Below are 24,493 nucleotides of genomic sequence, written 5' to 3' on the forward strand. Positions count from 1 at the left end.
AGCCGATCGCCGATCGCGGGAGGCGGTGGGGGGGGGAGCTCGCGCCCATTGGCGGCCGGAGGGCGCCTGCGCGCGGGGCCGCCCCAGCCCCGTTCCCCCCCCCCCTCTCCGCCCGCCCGCCGCGGTGTGTGTCAGCCAGCCATGGAGCGGCCGCCGCCAGCAGCCGCCGGCCCCCGGGCAGCACCGGCCGCGCCAGCGCTACTACCAGCGGCACCCAGGGGAGGCGGCAGCGGTGGCGCGCCCGCCGGCTGCGCCTGGCGCCGCTGGGCGCAGTGACAGCGCCCCCCCCGGCCCCCGCCTCCCGCCGCAGCCGCCGCCGCCTGCGATGCTCAGTGAGTGGCGGGGAGCGGGGCCCGGCGCGGGGCTGCGGCCCGAGGCCCGCGTAGGGACGGGGTGGGGGAGCGCGAGGGGGGAGCGGCGCCGGCCGGCCGGCGGCGGGAGCGGGCGGGCCCCGGGCGTCCCGCCGGGCCGCCTCGTGGCGGAGGCCCGCAGGCCCGGCCCGGCCCGGCCCGGCAGGCGGCTCCTGGGAGGCCGGCGGGGCCCGTGGGGGCCTCGGGCACGGGCGCGGCCCTCGGGGGCAGCCCCGGGTGAGGGCAGGGCCGGGCGTCTTCCCTGCGCCCGGAGGTGGCGGAGTGGGCTTTTCTCATCGTATGCTTTTTTCCCCTTGAAAAGTGCGTGGGTTTAATTAGCTGCTTCTTATCGCATTATTTCTCTTCCCTTCTCTTTTTTTCTTTTTTTTTTTTCTTTTTTTTTTTTCTTTTTTTTTTATAATCCTGATTGGGGAAGATTTTCGGTTTCGCGTCCTTTCAGCGAGTGCCCTTCAGTTTCCCACCCGTGAGCACAGCCCGGGCGAGGAGCTCCGTGGGGCTGCGTGGGGCTGCTGGCGCAGGCCGGGGTTTCTGTTGGCGGGGCCCAAAGGGCAGCGGCGCTAGGTCCGGCGGCTCCGCTCTGAGGAGGACGGGTTGGGTGGTGGAGGCTGAAGGCGTAAGGTGGTGTGTTGTGGGCAGGAGCAAAGCGTGTCCTGCCCAGGTAACGCGGAGGAGATCTGTTTGGGGAGGGTGCGGGGAGGGGAACCGCTGTGGAATTGGCAAAGCTTAATCCGTGGATGGTGAGCCAAATCTAGGTCCAGTGCAAATGGATGCAGGCTCTTCTAAAATCACAGCTGTTTCCTCTCTGCCTCTTCCCGTGAACGCCGATGCTCAGGCAGAAGCCTTCTCCGTAGTTCTTGCTGTCTGCAGCACTCTTCCTATTTTGCAGCAGTAGCACGCCGAGTCTTCCGCGTCCACTTGTCGTGTTTGCTTGCCTGTTTTTCTGAATTGCAGCCACTGTGTGTGCGAAGCCCCTCAGCTCTAGGATCACGGTTATCTGCGTGTCAGTTTACCCTTATCTTGTTTGTTCTGAAATTTTGTAAATCTTAGATTAACTTAATGTCATGAAATTAAAAATTAGGCGATTTAGTATTGTTGGTAGACTCCCAAATTTCAGCCGTAATGATGAGAGATAAAAGATGGTACTTCTCTGTCCGCAACTGAGGCCTGAGACACTGTTCTCAGTAGAGAATATTCAAAACATGCTTTTGTGGGTTGTTTTCTTGGTTTGTTGTTTGGCGGTGGTTTTTTTTAAGGTTGCTTGTCCTCAGTTCTTCTCTAACATTCACAGGGCTTTCCTTGGTCTATTGGAAGAAAGAGACTGCTGTCCCAGCATCAGGACAGGAACACAGTCTTTAAAAGTGGCATTTCCAACACAAGTTTTAAAAGTCTTTTTCGTATATCTGTACTGGTAATATTTCACGGCTGCGGTATCTGCCTAAACCTGTACCTGAGATGTAGCTTAGGCAGGAAATGAATTTCCTTGGCCCAATGCTTAGTACACAGCTAATTTCCAGCTTTTCTGGGAAAGAGGAACTAGTGATGTGTTTTGTGTGATCGGCCTCTCCTCTGGGTTTCTTAAGTGGTTTTGGTTCCTCAAAAAAAATTACCCTAATATCCCTTTTTTTCTACTCCAATTTGTGACACTGCAGAAGATGCTGCATTGTATCTGTGCAGGCTCCCGATGTGGTCTGTCTTCTCTCTTTCCTTATGTATTTTGCTTATCAGTAAAACTAGTTAATGGCGTTAGTATTTATTGTTCTCTCTGGCTATTTGAGAAGAACGAGGCAGCTGGGACTTCTGAACAATTGTTTCGAGCTTTCTGCAGCAGGGAATGCTATATGTGTTCAGTTTGTTTCATATGTTGGAGATTACTGATGAGAGCTAGAGCCTTAAAACTGATGGGAGGTTAAAGTGGCAGGCTTGTCCTTTTTTTGCCTTCACATTCTGCGTAATTGACCTGTTGTGAACTGGCTCAGCTTGAACTCGGTTAAAGGCATTTTGGCAGGCCGTTCTTATGTTTGTTTTATGATATACTCTAATTTTCAGGGCTTGATAATGAATATTTGTAGGAATGTTGGTTTTGCTGCTCTTGCACTTTTCATGAATGCTTTTGTGCACTTTCACTACGAACGCTTTCCCTGCTCCTGTGACATTGATCTTTGTAATGCTGAGGGTGAAGTATAAAGGCAATGTCAACCAAGACACGAAGACCTGAAACGAAAGTAGGGGTGATAGTGTGTCTGGTGCCCATGGGTGTTTCTTGGTGAAGATGCATTTCCTGTAAGGTAGTTCCTGTTCTGTCACCTGGGAATAGGGAAAGAGGTCTCCTTGGGATACTGCTTGGTAAGAACCACTATTCTTACTACTGGGAGGAGTATACTAGGTATGTGAAGGGAGCAAAAAACTGTACTGATTGCATAAAGCAGCTGCAAATGCCACCTTGCAAATCTTGGCTGAAGAAACTGGGGCTTCCCTGTTACCCCAAAACTCTGAAATTCAAAGCTTGGATTTGAATCAGCTGCCAGCAACTGCTCCTTTCCCAGACCCTTCTCTATATTTCTGCTAAAATGTCTGATCATGATGTTAAAATTTGAGACTACTGGGTAACCTACTGCTTTTTTTTTTTTTTTTTTTTGCCTACCATTTAAAATTCACCATTTTCTCTGTTGGTCATCTGCTCATTCAGCAGCTTGAAAAGGCTGATCTTGGTGCTCCTCATTTGTCCCTGTCATTTCAAAGGGTCCTCTGGAGTTCTGCATCTTTCATAGACCAGCTTTTGGTTTCTCCGATCCATTATGAAGTTATGAGGAATTATCTGTACGTGCATGCTGTACCATAATGAATAAGGGTTTTCTCACCAAATCTAACCTGGTGCAAACTGAAGCAAAAAAGTATGGGCAAGGGTATTTCTAGATGCTTTCTTTCTGCAATTGAACCACAGACCTGAAGCTGATTTGCACAGTTTTGACTAGCTAAACCACTTCAGAAACATTTAGCTGAATCTGTTCTGTGCCATTTTGGGAGTGAGTTTCTTCTGGATTATAAGCTAAGTACAACAATCTAGATGCAAACTCTCCAAAATGGTTTCTAAACCTGAAATAAGCATCTATCAGAGCATCCCGAATATAATTAAGTTGCTACCCAGACCTAAGCTGTGTGGCAGACTGGATGCAGAGGTGTTAGTGTGGACCTGGGCAAGTCACTTGTATGTGAGTCCATGCTGCCTGCTGAAATGCAGAATGCTAACATAACATGTTGCAAAGCTTGGTTAAGGGGCTTTTTTTTGGGGGGGGGGGGGGGCGGTGCTAAGATGCCTGTGTCCACCTTTCTTCATGGTCTTCATTAGAATTCTGTCTTTCCTACAGTTTTGTGTAGCAGAAAAAGTGTTATATTTGAGACAGTGTAAGTCTCAGATATAATTTCTATAATTGCAAGGAAGATTAAAAGGAAGTTTGCTTTTGGAATGGAAAACGTTGTGGTTGAAACTCCTGATTTTAATAGGTCTATCTGGAAATGCTTTGAAAACTCCACACCTGTTGATGCCCCTTCTCCATCCTTAACAATTATTTCACCTGTGAAGAACAAATGGAAATATTTTTTAGGTTTTCACCAAAGCATATGGGTTTGCAGTTCCATATATCTGTTTTAACTTTTGCTGAAACCTTCCTTCCCCATCCTGTTGGAAATTCACAGAGCGCTTATTGTTCTAACAACTGGGATAAGCACTAAAGTGTGCAAGGGTATTAGAAAACGCTTATTTATGATCGTATTTTTAAAGCTGTCATTTTGTTAGAAATATGGTTCTTACAAGTGGGGGAAGGGCATCCTTGTCTGTCTGTCTGAGAAACTGTGTTTCATCAGATTTAGCTACTCAAACCGGAAAGCGTGTGCACTTGTAAAATGAATGCGGGTCATTGGTAGTGAGGCTGTAAGGCATAGAACTATCTTGAGGCAGGCTTTACCTATTACTCTGGTAGAATAAAACTGTTGCTTAGTTCTGCTTTATTTAAAGCCTTTATGTTATCTAAACTTCTGTGTAAAATCAATGGCTATTGCAAAGGATTGGTGGCAGTTAGGGACTACTCAAATAGCAAGGGAACTATTGCATTCATCTTACTGAGGTTCGTTTATTACAAGCCATTGGGCTCCTTTTGGTTTTGAGACGTTACCAAGTGGTATTTGTGAGGATGGCTTTCAAAACTTACAGAAAGGAAGCTTCAAAGGATTCTTTTTTAATTTTGTAGGAGGGAAGTCTAGATAGATGAGGGCAGGTGAAAAAAGCAAAAGAGACTGCTTTTGATTTCATTTTCCTGTTGTTTTGTTCTGGGGACTTACCTGACTGAAGTTCTAGAAGTCTGGCTATAAACTTTAAGTTTGGGCAATAAACCATTGTTTCTTGGACTCCCCAAACAGGTGTGCTATTTAAAGCATTATGGTTCTGAAATTTCCTTCTTTGCGTATTAATTTCTCATTCCCTTGTCTCTTCTGGAATTGTTTTGTTGGTTGGTCAAGCAGAGGAATCCTAAAATAACTGAAGAATACCCAACCTGCTACTGTAAAAAAAACAAGGAGGAGAAACGTTCCCTTTTTATGAGTTAACAAAACCAAATGCTTCAGCTCACCACTGCAGTTTTAGTCCAGAATCCTCAAAAGTAATTTTGATTCCCCAGTGAAATTAGTAGAATTAGGCAGCAAAATATCTTCAGGGGTCTGATTCAAAATGTCTAGTTACGCCTTAGTACTGAGAGGCAAATGCCTACAGGTTTTGTTTCATACTTGAGTAATGAAGTTGTTTGACTTCAGCAACCAAAATACTGAGCTGCTTGTCTTCTATCAGTTTTAATACAGCTATGGTGTATGTTGATCTTAGCATATGCCTACACAGTAGGAGCCTCATCATCTTATCTTTTCTTTTGAGGTCATGAAACGCGTACGCACAGAACAGATTCAGATGGCAGTGTCCTGCTACCTCAAGCGCCGTCAGTATGTGGACTCAGAAGGTCCCCTAAAACAAGGGCTGAGGCTGTGTCAGACTGCTGAAGAGATGGCAGCTAATCTCACAGGTAATCCTATCATATTTTCTGTGCGTGCTTCTTGGCAGAGTTGTGACAAGTCTGAGTATGTATATTGGTAACTACGTGAATTTGTACACGTGGACAGCTCTCCTTTTGAAATAGAGCGATTTCTCAGTGTGAAGTCGGTGTGAGTTCTGAACTTCTGAAGAATGAAAACATGGATGAAAGCGTAACAAGGTGAGATTCATAGTCAGTGAAGCAGCTGCCTGAAATATCAGGTCAGGGTAGTGGAAAATGCTTATGTTGTATCCCAAAGAGCATGAAGCCTGCTGAGCACTGGTGCTTTGGTATGGAGGTGAGAAGAACCTAGATGAGGAATTAAGTAGAAGCAGGAAAATCTGTTCTACCTTTGTACTCCAGGAGAGCTATATCCTGTGAAATGGAAGTGATACAGGCTGTTTCTTTCTTTGGCCTCATCAGCTTTCTAGCTGTGAAAGCTCCGCTCTGTCACTTGGAGGAAAAAAACCCCTTCAGTGGATGAGACAGTTTGTTTCCCTGCATGGCCTTTCTCCTCTTTCGTAAAGGCTTCTGAATCCTGTTACACTACCTGCTTCTCAAATCCTGTCTGTCACAGTCTTCATTGTAATTATTATTTTTGTTACCACAAATTACACTACTGCTTGAGCACATACAAATATTGAAAGGATGCAAGCAATGTGGAGGTTATAAAGATTAAATTTACTTGTAAAAGCAATAGAAAATACTGGGCTGACCTTTGGATGAAAATGAAAGGAGGAAATGTTTTCTGTTAATGACACTGCTTAGATTGTGACAGCATCACAGGCTAAGAGCAGTGGAGACCTTTAGTCGTGATACAACTTGATTTGACAAAACAGTAGTTGCTGTATAACTCTGTGCTTGTAGGTAGATATGATTGGATGCCAAAATAGCTCTTTCCACCTCTGGAGGATTTTGCCTTAGTTACAATCCAAAGATGTAATTATTTACTTGTGGGTAAATGTCCAGGCTAACTCTCTCAGGGGCCTGAAGGAAATTGGGTAATATCTCATTATTAGAAGTGACTTGCATCTTCTTAGTACTTCTCATTTCCTTGCTGTTTTCAGAGTAACTATTGGAGGCTTGTTGCAATTCCCTGAAATAATACTGGGGGAGATGGGGAAGGAATGAAACCAAAGTAAAATGCTGAATTGGTTTTGATGGAAGATTTTTACGGGAGAGGTGGGTTGAAATGGGATTAGAACTTGGGACCAATCCATAGCAGGAGGACACAAGTGTATCTGAAGTAGAAGAGATGACTTAGATTACAAGCCCCTGCATTCGCATATGACATCACGCAGAAAAAAAATGTTTCAGTAAAGGGTGTGAATGAGGGCATGGTTGGGTTTTGTCTTTTTACTAATCTTCCACCAAATGTTATTACTAAATTTCTTCTTATTACTCTGTATCCTCTTGCTAGTGCAAGGGTTTTGTGGCTGGTGATTCAGAACTTAGTCATCAGTTTTCATTAGAACTGAAAATGGTCTGCTCTCATGTATTCAGCTGCTTACTACTTCTTGTCAAACGTGCTCGTAGTAAGGTGTCAGTGAGCATGCTGCAGTTCCATGAATGACTGTCAAAAAAGAAAAACCCACCTTATATGCATTCTGACAACAGAAGCTGAAAATACTTTCTGCTGCAGTCATCTTACTTTTGCAAACTGAATAAAAACTGACCAGATTCTAAAGCCTGCATTGCTTTATTTCCGGGAAAGCCATCAAATATTTTTTCTGAATATGTTTTTGCTCCTTCCTTAACAAAACTCACCTTGCTTTTTCTGTTCAGCTCTTCTGTTTGACTTCTAAATTAACCAGCCTGTATAAACAGGAGAGTTGCTTGCTTCTGTCTTCAATTCTGTGATTTCTTCTTTTTGTGAAGAGTCCTCTGGTTTTGGTTTTAAATAGTTTTGTTTCTCAGTTTTACCTCAGCATTTCTTTTTGTCTTCCAGAGTCTATTTAGTTCCGCCCTTCCCTGTTGCTTCATATACTTGCTATATCTGTACAGCTCTGTTTTCACAGAATCGTAGAACAGCCCAGGTTGGAAGGGACCTTGAAAGATCATCTGGCCCAACCTTTCATGGGAAAGGGAACCCAGATGATACTGTCTAGCACCCTGTCCGATCGCATCTGCAGTAAAATACAGCACAGAGCTTTCTTGTGACTATCCTGTATTTCTGTAGAAAACTAGAATAACATTTGAGGACAGAATGAGTTACTAAGGAACAGTTTCCTCTAATACTGCCCATAGTACACTATCGACGCATACGCCTATCTGAAATAATGTAAAAGTACGCATCATCACACTCACATAAAAGAGGAATCAGTTGCTGTGAAACAGCATTTACAGTAGCCCTGCATTTGTTAGCTGGAAGCAATGCTGCTCGTAGCCAACACACAAGACTGGGAGGGTTCTGTCCGTATCCCTGAGTTAGAGGCAAGTTCCTTTGAATTTGCTATCAGGTCACATAGCTGGCTGCAGTTACTGGAAGTGAAGTCAGGAGCAGATGTTTCCAATATATGTTCTTAGGACCACTGGGGAAGGTGGAAAAGAAACTGTGGTAGATTTATTAATGTATGAGAAGTATATGGCCAGTGTGTTGTTTCCCCTAGGAAAAAAATATGCCTGAAAATCTCTCTTGTTTTGGAATCAGTTGAGCTCTTGATCCCTTTTGCAGTTCTGGTTGGTGTAAAGTTTTGGGAAGGAAAAGAATTAGAATTTGAACTTGTTATAACTGTCTGGTCTGTGGGGTTCATTTACCATTTGTTTGATGGGAATGAGCTCTAGCATCACAACTGAAACAGTAGGGCGTAATGATTGCCCAGTCAGACTGCTCCAGGATAGGCGGCCAAGGGTGATATTCCTCTTTCTGAAGCATGAAATACATCCTAATTTTGGAATTAAGTTGCTTATGCAGAGAAAGTTAAATAGGTGGCATGGAGGGAGCACTTCATAAAGCCAAGGACAGTAAGTTATGCTTGCATGGCCAGCGCAAGGTGGCAAGTCGTTCCCATTCCCATTGAAATGAGGCCATCAGAACTCTGAAGACTTGACCCTTCAGACACAGCATAAAAGACAGGCCTTCATATTTCTGGTTTTTTTGCTTTTACAATGAGTAGCATGGGTAACATTGAAAACTGTCACTAAGTGTTTTTGAGTTACTACATGCGTGTGCATGCAGTTTACTTTCTCATGCTGAATGTTGATTATATTAAAATTTAAGAACGGTAGAGGATTTTTTACTTTAGCTGTTAAGTAATATCAGGACGTGAGCCTGGAGTTCTTACCAGCTTTGAGTTTCCAAAGCAGCCCAACTGTGGAAAGCACAGTGTATCTGTACCTTTCAACAGGTTATATTTGTTTATTTCGAAACTGATTTGAGAGCAGATAGGGTATTGGTGCTGGGATCTGTATTTGTTTCTTCCCATGAGGGGATGATAAGCAGAGGCCAGCTCTCTTGTTTTCAAAGCTGAATTCAGCTTGCTCTGGCGAGTTGGTAGAAATACCTTCTGTATTTCCCTAAGCTCTGGGAAGATAGACCTGTGCCTTACCAGAGAGAGAGAAGGGAGAATAGCGACAGGCTGCCTGTACATCATGTGCTGATCTCTTTCTAATTAGAAGCATTGAGACGAGCTGGAGGCTGGCCTATCTCTCTTCAGCATGTGAAAATTTGATGATGTTGTTTATAGACTTCCAGGGCTGTCAGAGTTGTGCCTCTGTGTGTGAGCCAAATGCTGGAGCAAAAAGCGATCAGTCAGGAGCAGGAAGGCAAAGGGAGAGGATGGAAAGCAGTGGGGGGCAGAGGAGACTGAAAGAAGTTGAAGGAGTTGAAAGCAAGAGTAATGAAAACAGGTTTTGTGGAGGGGAAAACAGTTATGAATTGAAAAACAATGAGGAAAAGAAAACAGTGAAACTCCTTGCCCTTTTGTGCTCCTTTTAGAAGAGCAGACAAATAAACATACTATAATTTTGTAAATTTTGTAACCTATGTTTCTAATCACTGGTATTTGTATATGCTTAGGGTATGTTGGTGGGTGTCTGTAAACTTGCACAAAGTCCCCTGTCGGGCTCAGAGGTTAGCAGAAGAGCAAAGGTTTGGTGCCAGAGAAGTAGAAGCCAGTTTCCTTTCTAAGTAGGTCAGAACTGTTTTTACCACACTTAATATGAGTTCTGAAAATCAGGTTAACACCATCTCAGAAGACCGTAACAACTGGGTCTGTGGTCAGATACCAGCTGCCCTTTAACCTAAAATGCTCAGGGCGGAGGACACATTTTGATTAAAAACTAGTCAGTGTTTGCTTAGAGATCCAGTGTGTTTTCACCACCACATCTGGAAGACTAGTAAATGATAATGACTGGGACAAGTAATTTGAGACTCTGAGGTAGTGTCGCTGCAGACCTTCTGTCTGTGATGGGTGGTGGGTCCCCCCTGAAAAAGAAACTTTGTTCTGGAGAAAGTTGTACATTGTTTTCCTCATCTTTTCTGAGTGCAAAGTAGTAAAACTGTTAAGGGATCTGTGATGGTGTTTCTCTGAATTTCTTGGGAACTTAAGGTTATGTTTGAAACCTTAAAATGTATTCTGGGGGGGAGCAGGTGAGTTTCTAAGATTTTTAGGTTTGTTTTTTTTTTAAGCTTCCAGAATACTTTCTCATCCATGATCTGTCTAGGTTGTTAATGCCATGTTTAGGTGCTTCGGACTATGTCATCCCTGGACGGTTTGAAAGATGAAATGTCATCTTGGTGGCTGCATTACCTTGGATTTTATGAGAAACTTTGTTTCCAGATACCTGCAGAACTCCTTAAATCCCTATTTAATTTTTACTTATTTTATTTCACAGTTCAATCTGAATCTGGTTGTGCCAACGTTGTGTCTGCAGCTCCCTGCCTGGCGGAGCCACAGCAATATGAAGTACAATTTGGACGATTACGCAATTTTCTCACAGGTAAATATCAGGAAGCAAGGAAGAGGACAGTAGCTGATTTTTATTTTCTTTTTGTCATTTCAGTGAGTGAAGGACAATATAATGAAATCTAAAATCATATATCTAACTATCTTTTGATTTCTAGTTTTGAGACTTCAGTTACTAGAATTAGAAACATTTAATTTTTCTTTTTCATTGTTGTCTGAGTGCTGAGTACCTTTGGCTTTTGTAGATAGCTGACTGTTTGCCCTTTCTTGTTCAAGCATTTGGCCTTTGTAGATCTTCCAGACAGCAGCATACATACACAGGACAAGAAGGAAGATTAGAGTGTTTTATGTGAAAGGCAAGTAACTTAGAAATGAGTGTAGTTCTCTGCTGTCTCCTAGTCTAGGGGTTTTAATTTTATTCATAATTGGCTTATTTTTATGATGGTCTGGATTTTTAAGGGAGAATTTGTTCCCTTAAATTTACCTGTACTGGCTTTGAGACTGGAGGTATGTGACAGAAAGGAAGAAAGTTCTCATTCTGTACTGTGATGCAGAAGACAATCATGATTTTTTTTTTATGTAATTTTTAATTACATTTAAAAAAAAAAAAAAAGGTACTCCTGGGAATGTCCTTATTTCTTCTCTGAGTCCCAAATGTGGGAAGAAGAAAGCAGATAGGATTTTTAGAGAATAGTACCAAGGAAAGTGAGGTTGCCACTCCTCCCGCCTTTGGGCACATCTGCGTTTGTCCAGTGTAGGGATTTGATCCCAGTGTGCATAACACTAGGACTAAAATTCCTGGTAGTTGTTGGAAGGGAAGGGACAGAGAAATAGTGAAGTGTAAGCCTTGCCACCTAGAGCAGTTCAACACCATTGTACTTTAGTAGTGAAGGTAAATCCTTACAGTTTTTTAGGTTTTTGAGAAGTATGATTGCTCTGTTCAGTAGCTTAAATATCACTTGGGGAAGTGCTAGGTATGGTTTTGGTGTTCAGGTCGACTATTTTCATCTTTTTTTGTCCCTCTTGCTCAGTTTTGATTTCTCACATACATGAACTGCTTCTGTTTCTGCAAGGGAGTAACTTGCCAGCCAGCCACAAGGCACAGCAGGACACTTCTCATTTCTGTGATGCCTGCCCCCAGGGCACTGGGGAGTGGGCAGGGGACTAGGACCACTGAATAATTTAGGAATTACTCTAGAGGTCTCTAGTTCAACCAGCTGCTCAAAGCAGGGCAAGATTGGAGTTTGATCAGGTTGCTCAGTGCCTTGTCCAGCCAGGTTTTGAAAATCAGAGTGTGGAGATTGCTCTGTGCCTCTGGGCCGCAGCTGCAGGGCTGAGCCATTTGGTGACACTTTCCCTGGCAGCAGCTTGCCTGTCCTTTCACTGGCACCTCTGAGAAGAGGCTGGCTCCTTTTCTTCCATAATGCCTTCCTGGGTACTGAAGGCAGAGGTTCGTCTCCAGGCTAGGCAGACCCAGCCCCCATAACTTCTCTTCATGTGTTCCCGGGGAACATTTTCTTCATTCCTGTTTCTGCCAACTTCCCGTATCATCCCTTTTTCCCCTGTTGCAGAGTGAGGTCCTTCCCCTTGTTGCATTTCTGGACTAGAGCACCCACAGAGAAGAGAGCAGCTGCTAGCTGCTTGGTGCTTTTACTACATACGGACCACTGGTTTCACTGGCTTTGGCCCAGTTTCAGTGGGACAGAAAGGAGAATGATGCCAAAGTATGCAAATATGCATGTATACACTGCGGACCACACACATGTTCTGTAGTTACTCATACAGAAATGAGGGAGAGGCACAGTATGGACCAGAGAAAGTCTGGGCAGATGCTCAACAGGAGAGGGAAAATAATCTAATGAAAAGGGGGAGAAAAAAGAATATGCATTGGTGAGTGGCAGGAGGGAAGAACAAGTTGAAAAGCAGCAATGCTGTTTGAAGACCAGCAGTGCCTATTTTCTTCCAATAATTTGGACTATTTAGTCCTCTGGTAACTTGTTGTGGCCCTCTACACTGCCATTGTGTTCAGGGTAAGCTCCTCGCTGAACGTGGAAGGGAAACAGCCCCAAGAAGCTGGTGAAGGAGGGGTGGAGCTGTTGCACAGATTAGTCTCTGCAAGGTACAGCACAGCCTAATTGGGAGTTTGTTACACTGTGTACTAGGAATTACTGCTGGGATTTGCCTTGGCACAGAGAGGGGGAGAGAGAGAGAAAGCGTGCACATGAGCAGGCGCAGAAATAAAACAAGAGCGCAGCATATTGCAGCACATTTTGGAAAGTGTAGCTTCCTTCCCCGGGAGACAAATCAGTTTCATCCAAAGCACCACATGCAAGTTTTATTGAAGCTGAGAGGAAAAAAAGCCACCAAAATTCAGGCCTGCACAAGCTCTAGGTTAATAATTTTGACTTAAACACACTAAATACTATTTTAAATATAATGACTAAATTTTAAAGTCCATTTATTGCAATAAACAGAGGACATAGTTTTTCTTTCTAAATGCATAGGGGGAAAACTCAGCTGTCATGTAGTTTGAGGTGGTATTTTAATAGTTGACCTGCACCTAAAAAGGAGTTTGAAATCTCTGCATTTTGTTCTGACAACATACCTCACTGACTTGAAATTCTCTCTTTAAATCCGTAATAGGTACTGTGTATCCCCTTTAGGTGACAAAAGACGTTCACTTAGATGCACCAACAAAAACCTCCTCTTGCTCTCTGATACCACAGTCAAGGCTTTTTGCAGTAATTGTCCTTGCTCTGTTTTATTCCCAGTAGAAGGTGGATTGAGAAATCATTCAAGGTTTGTTGCTGTTTTTTATACAGATTCAGATTCTCAGCACAGCCATGAAGTGATGCCTCTTCTGTATCCCCTCTTTGTCTACCTCCATCTGAACATGGTCCAGAATGGCCTAAAAAGCACAGTGGACAGTTTTTACAGCCGCTTCCATGGCATGTTCTTGCAGAATGCCAGCCAGAAGGATATCATTGAGCAGTTGCAAACTACCATGACTATTCAAGATATCCTGTCCAACTTGAAGCTCCGGGCTTTTCTGGACAACAAGTATGTCATCCGCCTTCAAGAGGACAGCTACAACTACCTTCTTCGCTACCTCCAAAGTGACAACAACAACGCCCTGTGCAAAGTCCTGACCTTGCACATTCACCTGGATGTGCAGCCCGCCAAGAGGACTGACTACCAGCTCTACGCTGGTGGGAGTTCCTCACGCAACGAGAGCAACGGCCTGGAACCCAGCGACGTGCCAGCTTCCATTCTGCAAAACGAGGCAGCACTGGATTTACTGCAGGACAGCATTAAACGTGTCAAGGACGGGCCCCCTTCCTTAACGACCATCTGTTTCTATGCCTTCTATAACACGGAGCAGTTGCTGAACACTGCAGAGATTTCACCAAATAGCAAGCTGCTCGCTGCTGGGTTTGATAATTCATGTGTGAAGCTGTGGAGCCTGCGTTCCAGGAAGTTAAAATCTGAGCCCCACCTCGTTGATGTGTCCCGCATCCGCCTGGCTTGTGACATCCTGGATGAGGAGGTCTGGATATTCTTCCCCCACCCACCCCCCCGCCCCCTCCCCTTTTCTGCTGGGGTATTTTGGGCATGTATTGTGGAGTATTTAGTAATGTCTTTAGGGGACTGTGAGGCTGTTCCACAACCTGTCTTGACTCACAAATTTTATAGCCTGCTGTTGTCCTTGTTCTTTCCTGCAGTGATTGTAAATGCTGCACTGAGGTGCAAGGAGTTTGTGCTCGGGTCATAGTTTGTTAGGTCTAGGTGCTCGTGTCCCTCCTCCAGCTGTCCTTGAATAGATGACAGTACACAGGCAGCCCAGTAAGGACAAGTGACTTGAGAAGGCTCCCTTCCCTGAGGAGCATGGAGCCTTCGTATGGATGGGAAGATGAAACAAGGAGATGCAAGCAGTAAAAACACACTGTGGTGAATGAAAACTACAAGGAAACTGGCTCAGAACAACCAGTCAGAAGGGTGGAGAGAAGGGGAGAGATGCAGGAAGAGGAAAATAAAGCCAAAGTAAGGAAAGAGCCAAAGGAGGCTGGTCTGAGGCCTTGGGAAAAAGGAGGAATGCCTAAGTGCAAAACGGTATTTAAGGAATCACCTTAATCAGAGGTAAAGAGTTAGCATGGAAAAATTATGTAAAATGTCTCTCTCAAATAATCTGCAGCATAGAAGCTTCAGAGGCTTCCCACTCTGGAGTGCTAGAGACAAGGACAGGGATGTGTGTGTCTTCACATGCCAGGCTAGATAGCATCTTCTAGTTTACTCATTTTTTTGCCTTCTGGTCACGCCCTTCCTCTCCTCTTGCCACAGCTGCCCACGTAGCATCTTATATCTGGTTAGAGATCAGAATTTGTGACTCTTTCTTTGTTTAATCACTCCCCTCTTGAAGAGGAAGAAAAAAAGAAGACTCCATTTGTTCTTGTGTTGAGCATTTAGCAGGAGAAACATCCTTATTTCCACTTTTTTCTTCTTCTCATAAAAATACCTAGTGGCATGGTTCTGTTTATTTTGGAAAAGTGCAGAGGGCTTGCTGTAGGCCGGGATCTGTGGTTAGGGATTGCTTTGTTAGTCAGCTTGAGAACTAGAGGCAGGTATCCAGGTGAGATAGCACAGGAGCATGCTCACCGCTTGCCAGGTTAACCCTTTCTGCAGAGTGAGCAGGTAAGTGGGCCAGACTAGCCCAATATGGAGCTATGGGCTTGTTTTCATTATAAGCTGCAAGAGCTCATAGGGCATGTGACTCTGTATTGCCTGTCATGGAAACCAAATGTCAATAACCTGCAACAGAGGAGAATTTCTCTGGTAAATCAGCAGATCACCTCCTTTGGCTCCAGACGATAGAAAAGTGAGATATTGCCAGGTTATCAGGAGTGCATATTAGCTTTCTTTTGGCATGTGGGCACGTACGTGCATATCATACGTGTATTATGAAACAGCTGTGGAAGCTTGAGTACAAATGGCTTGGGTATTTAATATTTTGTGTGTCCTGTAGTATTTGTGCGCAGGTCTAAAACGAAAAACTGGTCAAAGACCAGCGCAGATCAAAGCCATCATTGCCCTGAATAACTTCCACCACTGATCAAATAGTGACCTGATCAGGAGTTCAAAGCTGAGAGAGGATACCAGCCTGAACATGCTGCTGGTTACGTGTCCCAAATGTACATGAAAGCCTATTGACTAGAAGGGAAGTAAATTCCAGTATCTGGGAGCCCTAAGTGAAAATGCACAGGCACCCATGGCATCACAGGTGGAAGCAGACCAGCACCCGCTTGGGTGCCACGGGAGTAGAAGTCACAGACGGTAAGAGCAAACAAGACCACCCTGACCTGGCTGCAGTCATCAGTAATGCAGCTCAGTGTGAACAGGGGCTGTGTTTCAGACTGTCACTGCAGTCTGATTAGCAACAATTCACAGCGATAAACCTGACGAAAACTTCAACAAAGAACAGAAATTCTGAATGTGCTTTGACATTACTTCAGTGAGTTCTATAGAATAACTTGTGAGGATGATAGATTTGGCTGGGGTTTGTAAGGTTTCTAAATTTGGTTTGGTTGATTTCTGCATTGTGTAATTAGCTTTGGATACTGTATTTAAATAGTAGTGCCTGAAATAATTAATCTTCAGCTTGGTTTCTGATTTGCCACAAGCAGACAGGTCCTTCTGTTTATGAAAATGTAGAAGGCTAAAACTGTGCTAGTTTCAGTAGATCTTGTTCAGGGTGGCATCACTGTTCTGTTTATTAACTCTTTTTGTATGTATATATAAAAATGAGGTTAAGACTTGGCAAAAGTGTTAGAGAACAACATTTTTTCCTAGTCTGTAAAGCCTTTGTGTCAGTAAGGTCGAAGTCACCTACTAGGTGTAATTTTAGTGAATTTTTGCTCAGTGTGATACCCTAGTGCACTTTACCAGTGTTGTCTTGCTTTTTGGAAATAGGAGAGGCTTACTATTTTTGCATAAGGTAATTCTGTTTTCTTTATAGTAGCATCTCACAAATGCCACTTTATAGTCTCTCTTACCTAAGGTCCAGTGTAAAAATGCAGTTTTGCAGCTGTGCAAATGGATGTATTGTTTGTATCTGCAATTTTGCGATGCTTATCACTGGTACTACATAAATTAACAATAGAAAATAATACTCTCTGTTCCAAGCCACAAGAGTGGCAGCCTTTAAATTCTGTGAAGACTAAGACTTCACCCCATTCAGCTCTGCTGCTGAGATTCTGCTTTTAAGTGTCAGTGGTCCTTCAAGTGGTAGTGAGTGGGGATGATGCTGACACCTTGGTGGATGGCAGGTGGGAGGGAATTCTGGAAGGAGCAGTAAGGAATGTCCTGCAAAGAAAGCCACAGTATCTACTCCATCATCTTTCCCTGCTAGGGAATCCCTAACTAAGGCAGGTAAGAGATACTCCCTTTTGACATCTTAAGAGCACTGCAGGTCAAGAGAGATGACGACACCCAGGGAAACCTGTTACTAGATAGAAGGAAAAAAAAAAGGGGGGAGGGAGGATGGGGCAGGGTGAGATTTTTGATTCATTTTTTTTGAGGTTATCATTGTTGCTTTTTGAGGCTCATTCATTCCCTTGAGGCTTATGCTGGGTGGAAGATCAAGACACTTTTTGTCAGCTAGATAACGTTTGCTCACAAGGTTAAATACATTGGCAGTAAATTTTTCTGGGTCCAGATGACTGTCATGCAAAATCCATACTGATTTAAGTAATAGCTGAGGAGTTGGGTAGTCTGTCCATAGGTGTATCATTTGGAAGGTGTCCTGTGTAATAAAACATGCCAATGTTTTTGTTGTTTTCAGTTTCTTAATAATACAATTTTTGGGAGTCTTGTACTTGCTCAGGATCCTGTTCGCTGTTGAAGACTAATTTATTTTTTTTAGCTCATTTTAGTAGTGCTGGTAGGTTTTCCAGTTCTATCCTATTACTTCAAATCTGTTTTGATCTTCTTTTCAAAAATGGATAGTACAAATAATAAAAGGTAGGAGGTTGGGGTTGGGTTTTTTTTTTGGGGGGGTAGGCTATTGATTAAAATAGGCTTGTATAACTTAATTTCTTGTCCATTCCAAGGAAATACAAATCATTCATTGCTGTAGCAGCAAACCACTTCAGAAGGAGTTAATGGATATCTGGGTAGCGTCCAGTGGTACCAGTGTGTGAAGTGGGAATCCTGAAAATATATTATGAAGAGGGATTCCCTGCTGATTTGTAACACAGGTTGCAACCTTTCTATAGCTGCTGTAAATGGTCACCTACATGGTAGTAGCTGTGGGATGCAAGGAAGAGTGTGCTTGATCTGACAAAGAAATGAAGCTTGGTTCTGCAAGGCAGTAATTTAGTGGCTGCACTTCCAGCTGCTTTGTTAATCTGGTCAGCAGACCAACTTGGATGGGGAGGAAACGGAAGAATGTAGTGACTCAGAGGCATTATAGGTCTACCGGTTTTGGTGAGCTGTAACAACAGTGTGCAGTTGTTATGCTAAGTGGGTGTCAAACAGAAGTCAAAGATAAGATTTGCTACCTGTGACCGTATAGGAGTGTGGTTTTGAATGCTTCAGAAGGCATTTTCAAATAATCTGCTACTGTAATACAAGAGAATAAGAGTAGGTGCTTGAAAACAAAAAAGAATATGTGCTTGCAGATGACCCAAGTAGCCTTCTATGAATTTGAAGGCATAAAACTAAGTACCTGGACTTGCAGAATTTACAAAAACTATAGTACAATATAGGTAACTTGAATGGGCTTCCACTGGTAACTTGTCAGGAATCTTATGGTTATAATTAAATTGTATAAAATGCTGCAGGTATCAGCCTCTCTCCTTTAATGTGGTAACGTAGCCTAGAGATGCTGTGGATTCCAGCAAGCGATGCTCTACCTGAGGTAGAAAAAGCAATTTGAATAAGAATGGGGCTTTGCATGCTAGAGCCTGTAATTTCTCTCTGCTTCACCTCCATAGTAGAGATGAAGTTGGCTCCCAGCCACATCATAAAACTCCCATGGGCGCTGACTACTCCGAAGAGAAGTAGCATTGCTAAACACGGCTTGCTGCCTACCACTAAACACGCAGCTGAGCTGGAGAAAGGCAGTGAGCTCGCAAAGTTTGCTCACCTCTTATGTGAGATTGGAAACCACTGGAGAAGGACTTTTGGGACTGTTGGTAGGTCTGAAGCAGAACCGTCCATGAGTCCTGAGGTTAGAGGTATGGGAGATGTCGTGTCAGCCAAGAGAGCCGCTCCCAACGCACCGACTTCTGCTGGTCGCCAGCAGTTCAGCAGCCCTGGGGAACTGGGTTTCCTTTCAGGCCAGGAAGTGCTCCTTCTGCAGGAAATGGGCCAGTTTGTGATGATAAAAGTTAACGGGGCTGCTCACAAACAAAAAGGCGTTGTGCTGAATTTGATGTGCAGAGATTGTCCATGGATGAGTGTTACTGATTCAGTACTGAGGAACAGTATCTGCCTAAGAGCCCTGAGGAAGGATGGTCTCAAGCTGCTACACAGGTGCGCCCCAAGCCATGGTTATCTTGCGCTCTCAGTAAGACCCCAGCTTGTCAGGCAAGGATACTCTCTTGAGTTGGGATTTGATGAAAATTGTGCAGTCTGTAGCCTTTGATTGTCAAGAGGTGCTACTTGAGTAGACTTTGAGACATGTACCCTCCATTGGGAGATTCCTTTGCGCAGCTCGCTGAACGGCCTTCAAACATGAAAGCCTTTACTTGTTCACTATCTGCCTTGGTACTTGAATTGGAGAATTACAGGATAAAAAGGTTTCCAGTGCCATCCTTTTTGTGATTATTCATCTTCTCCTACCCCAAAATAGATCCTTTGACCTAAATAAGCTGCATACATTTGCTGTTCTTGAAGGCTGCTCTCGAAGGGTGAGGGTGTGAAAGCATCCTGATGGAGCTTGCATGGAGAAATAGATATTACAGCCTTACTCGGTTTCTGTTCATGTGTGGGGTTAAGAAGGCATGTCCAGCAAACAGCTTGACAAATATGCTTTGGCTTTCCATCTCCTCTCTTTTGTTTGAGACATCTGGGTTTCTTTTTCTGTACTGTGAGATTCAGTTCCAGTAATGACCACACCGAAAGAGCAGATGCCAAGATCTATTTCAACGTCTTAGCCAAAAGTTTAGTGGAGAGCGGATAGGGAATAAGCATATGTTTTTAGCAAGTGGAAAAATGTCTAAAATACTTTTTTTTTTTCCTATTTGTATGTAGTCCCAGGTTAAGGTGCCTTCTGGAGTGAGCATGAGGCTACAAAAAATGAAGCTAAAACCTTTATATAAATAAAGTCTTATCTCCCCATCTCTTTCAGCATTAACTTAGATGTAGCAAATGCACTAGCAATGTTTGTGTTCGAGTTGCACAAAATGAGCCATGTCTAAAATAACTTCCTCTGTATTAATGCCCGCCTGTTTTCCTCATGGTGGTTCCTGTATTTGTTGAACAGATAAACATGCTTTCCTTTCTGGTTTGTTTTTTCTCCTCTGCAACCAGGAGGAAGAGGACGACAGCGCAGGCACAGAAATGAAGATCCTGAGAGGACACTGTGGACCTGTGTATAGCACGAGGTTCCTTTCAGACAGTTCAGGACTCTTATCTTGTTCTGAGGACATGTCCATCAGATATTGGGACCTCGGAAGTTTTACAAACACTGTGTTGTACCAAGGACATGCCTATCCTGTCTGGGATTTGGATATTAGTCCCTGCAGCCTGTACTTTGCCAGTGGTTCCCACGATCGCACTGCAAGGCTCTGGTCATTTGATCGGACGTATCCGCTGCGAATATATGCGGGCCATTTGGCGGATGTAGACTGCGTCAAGTTCCACCCCAATTCCAACTACTTAGCGACGGGCTCCACGGACAAAACTGTGCGCTTGTGGAGCACTCAGCAAGGCAACTCGGTGCGTCTTTTCACCGGGCATCGCGGTCCCGTGCTAGCGCTTGCGTTTTCTCCCAACGGTAAGTACCTGGCATCAGCAGGTGAAGACCAGCGGCTAAAGCTGTGGGACTTGGCATCAGGAACTCTTTACAAAGAACTGAGGGGGCACACGGACAACATAACCAGCCTTACTTTTAGCCCCGACAGTAGTTTAATTGCTTCGGCGTCGATGGACAATTCAGTCCGGGTCTGGGACATTCGGAACACTTACTGCAATGCCCCTGCAGATGGGTCTTCCAGTGAACTGGTTGGTGTATATACCGGACAAATGAATAACGTACTGAGCGTACAGTTTATGGCCTGTAATCTTCTTCTAGTGACTGGAATTGCACAAGAAAATCAGGAACATTAATTTTTTTTTTCTTAGGGAAGTGGGTGGGTGTATTGAATGCCAGAGTCCGTTGCAAGCTGAGATTACTGACTGTGAAACACTTTTCTTCCTCTGCCCCCTTGAAAAGCATGTTCAAAGTGATGCAAATGCTTTAAAATGTCTTGCCTACAAAAAGGCCTGTGCAGTTAAACAGAATAAGGAAAAAAGGAGGAGTGATGAAAATACATATACATTCTAATCTTGTAGGGATGGGGAAAAGGGGAGGAAATCCAGTAGCTTGGGGAAACTGAAAGCCTGGTCCAGACAAGTGAAACCACCAACCAGATAAGCTGCTGATCTGCACTTAAATATCCTGCATTGATTGATGGGCACATCTTACCTACTGTTAATTGAGGCTTGAGAGTGTGGAGAACTACTGGCCCAGTGTTTTTTGTTTTGTTTTGTTTTCCTTTTGTTTTCCTGGTATTGCAGAGGACCAGCATTTTAAGACCCTTATATTAAAAGAACATTATGTATTTTCTACAGTGATAGTGGTCCTAAATATTACAGCTCCCTATAGCACTTCTGGAATATTTTGGACTAGCTAAGTAGAAAATACCGTCTTTCTTTTTAGTAAGGGGATGGAAATCTGACCTCAGTTGGGGCCCATCTCTGCATTGTCATTTGGGTTTGGTTCCTGGTACTAGCTGTGATATTTGTATTTATGTTCCATTAATTAGGAATCTTTCTGAATCAGGTTGCACTGTGTTTTGAGGATGGGAGGACAGTGGGGTAGAGCGGTGGCTTTAGTGGTAATAAATGACTTGCCTTGTCTGGAGGGAGGGCACTATAGAACTGAAGCGGCTAAGTTTGGACTTCTAATGGAAATGGGGCATGTCAGTCCACCACTGCACCTCACAGAAATATTTCCGTAAATGGAAGTTGGCAGTCTAAGGAGAGGGGGACGGGGAGAGAGAGACACACAAAGTGACATGGGAAAAAATAGTATTACTAAATTATTGTGTGTACACAGAGGCAGCTCTGCCAGTGTTGGATTTTTTTCAAAATGTTGCAATATCAGTTTCATGAACACTTTGTGAGATAAATCATCAGCATTTACAACAAAGATCTGCGGAAAAAGCACGTTCTAGTTTGTCATTTGGAGAGATTAAATATTTCTGCTTTCTGGAAAGAGTTATTTTGTATTTTGTTTTCTATTAAAAGCATTTAGTTTAAAAAAAAATAAAAATGGTTTGGTCCCTTTCTGGGAAACTTGCTCTGCCTTGCATTGGAAGGAGAGGGCAGGAGCATGCTTCTACACTGCTCGAGCCACAGCCCGCTTGGCACTTGGAGGCTGAATCTGGTGGTCTCACTCACTCGGTGCATGCTGCTTTGATATCCCCTTACCTATTGTCACAGAGCTGACTTGGCAGGTCATGGCATAGGGTATTAACACAGACTTGTAGGTTAGCTGAAACACGTGGAGGATCTAGGTACCCTGGAGGTCGACACTACACCAGAAGGCCTCATTCTGTAGCGCTGCCTGACCTTTACTTTGTGGTTTGATGTTCTAAAATGCCTCTTTCGAGCAAAACCACAATCTTCAGGTCTTCTAGACAGCCTGTTGATATTAAATAACTTCCTTCAGTTTCCCTCAGACCTTCTGGACTTTCATGAGAGAATTCTTTTGAGAACATCCAAACGATCTAAGAGTTTAGACGACGGCTCACAGTTGCCTTTTTTTTTTTGTCTTACATGTTGGTAAATTACTAAAACATCTTATCAGAAAATCCTCCTGCATGATGCACAGTGCATGAGGTGCTTGCATGGTATCGGGCAGTGGCTAACAGGAGACGCTCAAAGACGGCATATAGACAGCGATCCTGCCCTGGTTTACACAATCCTTTCTTCTCACAGTTACTGTTTGTTGGTTTGGGGTATTTTTATTTTTTTTTTAGACCTCCAGAGCTGCAGGCTGTATATCTGCAATAGCTGCTGATGGATTTAGTTTTCCCTTTTATTTATCAGCTATATACTTGCAGCTTTTGCAGTTTGCTGCAGCAAGAAGCTTTACACGATTTTATGAGGGGGCAAAAGTATTTCCTAGTTCTGACATCTGTTATCTGATACTTGGTTCTGTTCCCTAACCTCTTGAATTGATAAAGGCAATGAACAGCCAAACACCCCTTCAAAAGGTGTCAGGTAGTCCAGGCCACAGTACGAACAAAGCCGAGGTACAACTCCATGCTTAGTCACTGAATAGTGATGAAAGGAAAGGGTATTTGCCCTAATAAACAAACTGCTATGCTCATTCAAAGGTCTGTGTTTAAGGTGCCCTTCCCACTTTTAAGACTGGCATCTCCTGAGCAGCATGCTGCCATGCTGTTCAGTCTAAACGTCTTAACATCCTGAACGGCGAAGTTCATCCTATTCCTCCCCATTCTGGTTCCTCTGTAAAAAAGCTGTCTCTTACAAGTATCTTCAGTCTAAAAACATTTTTCAGAAATGATATTTCCATTAACAGATCCTTTGGGTTCGCCAAGAAAAATAAAAAGGACTTCAAGCCATTTTGCTAGCCTTGTTTCAACTGTGGTTGACTGTTTGTTAGTCCTCCAGGCTCAGTGGGTTCTTCAACAAAGTCCTGAAATGGCCTTCCTTCTGAGTGGTGTCTAGTTGCTCACGGTGAGCCAGGCTCTAAAACTGTACCATTACGAGACACCGATGTGACAGTTAAATTAACTGCCTGGATGTCCCTCGCCAAAGACGATCCCGTCATGCTGCACGTTAGCTATGGAGTTGTTTTTTTAAAGTATTGGATGGGAGCCCAAACTGACTGAAATAACTCAACAATGCTCACCATGCTCAGTGTATTTCAAGTACAAAATACTGGTAAAATTTGTCTCTGGACTGGTAATCTTTTTTAAATGATTTTAAATATGCATCTGGCTTTCTGTTTCCTGGAGACTGCTATACAACAGCACTGAGCAGCAGTTGTACAGAGAAGGTGGTACATTCTCTCAAAGTGCCCAGTTTAAATCAAGTTGTTATGCACTGTCTGTCATCCTGCAGAAATGTTCTCTCTGGACAGTGCAATTCTTGAACAAGGCAGCTGGGGAAGCTATTTCTATAACTTGATATCGTAGGTGTTACTCTATACTAAAACATGCATCCTGTTTTCAAATAGGAGATCAGCTGCGTTAAGCTGAGGGTTAGACGAGGAAGAAGATTTCTTCAGAGCCATGCTTGCTTTGTTGGTAGCCTTGCTTTCCTACCTAGTCCAGATCTTCACAGTTCCACTTAGGATAAAATTGTCTTCTCTTTGCATAGGTTTGTGATCTTCAGTGAAGTCATGATCTTCTGTTTATGACAAGCCCGATAAGAAAAATATTTGCTGTCGAACGGAGGGGGTGTACCAGTATCGCTACCCCAGCTCTGGAGAAGGGGATGGGAGGTGGCGCAGAAACTATGAGTGTTAGGGCATGAGACCAGGATCATGATGGTGTCCACTTCTATTTCTTTGCTATCTCTTCTTCCCCCCCCACCAGTAGCAATACTTCTGTTCACACTGCTATACGTCACAACGCCACCAACTCCAGCAGCTTTGGTAGGGTAGCAGGGCTGGTCAGGCAGCTCATTGAAATAATCAAACTGCCTTCCTTGCTTGTAAATGACCTGTAAATATTTCCTTAATCAAGCCTGGGTTTTGTTTTGGGTTTCTTGTTGGTTTTTTGTTTGTTTTTTTTCCTGTGCCTTAAAATTGTTTAACAGAGGTAGGCTGTAGCATACCGAACTACCTGTTTCCATCTGCGAGCAGCCTTTGATCTTGTGATGTACTTTGGGATATTCAGAGGCTATCCTG

General features: G+C 43.7%; 1 protein-coding gene across 2 annotated transcripts; it reads left to right on the forward strand.

Annotated features, from left to right (window-relative positions):
- Positions 1-114: 114 nt before the first annotated feature.
- Positions 115-21,883, forward strand: TAF5L (TATA-box binding protein associated factor 5 like). Of its 2 annotated transcripts, none has more exons than XM_054821547.1 (5): positions 115-332; positions 5,290-5,434; positions 10,280-10,384; positions 13,173-13,897; positions 19,879-21,883. In XM_054821547.1, the coding sequence occupies exons 2-5, from the start codon at positions 5,293-5,295 to the stop codon at positions 20,674-20,676; spliced, it is 1,770 nt and encodes a 589-aa protein (XP_054677522.1). In that variant the 5' UTR covers positions 115-332; positions 5,290-5,292; the 3' UTR covers positions 20,677-21,883. The 2 variants fall into 2 exon arrangements, with proteins under 2 accessions (XP_054677522.1, XP_054677523.1); XM_054821548.1 differs by lacking the exon at positions 115-332 and adding an exon at positions 1,082-2,714.
- The last annotated feature ends 2,610 nt before the right edge of the window (positions 21,884-24,493 follow it).

Source organism: Grus americana, chromosome 3, assembly GCF_028858705.1.
Source record: "Grus americana isolate bGruAme1 chromosome 3, bGruAme1.mat, whole genome shotgun sequence".
Lineage (NCBI taxonomy): Eukaryota > Metazoa > Chordata > Aves > Gruiformes > Gruidae > Grus > Grus americana.

Coding starts and splice junctions, on each gene's coding strand:
- TAF5L (XM_054821547.1), top strand. CDS start 5,293: ATGAAACGCGTACGCACAGAACAGATTCAGATGGCAGTGTCCTGCTAC. Junction 5,435..10,279: donor GATGGCAGCTAATCTCACAG/GTAATCCTATCA, acceptor TTTATTTCACAG/TTCAATCTGAATCTGGTTGT. Junction 10,385..13,172: donor ATTACGCAATTTTCTCACAG/GTAAATATCAGG, acceptor TTTTTTATACAG/ATTCAGATTCTCAGCACAGC.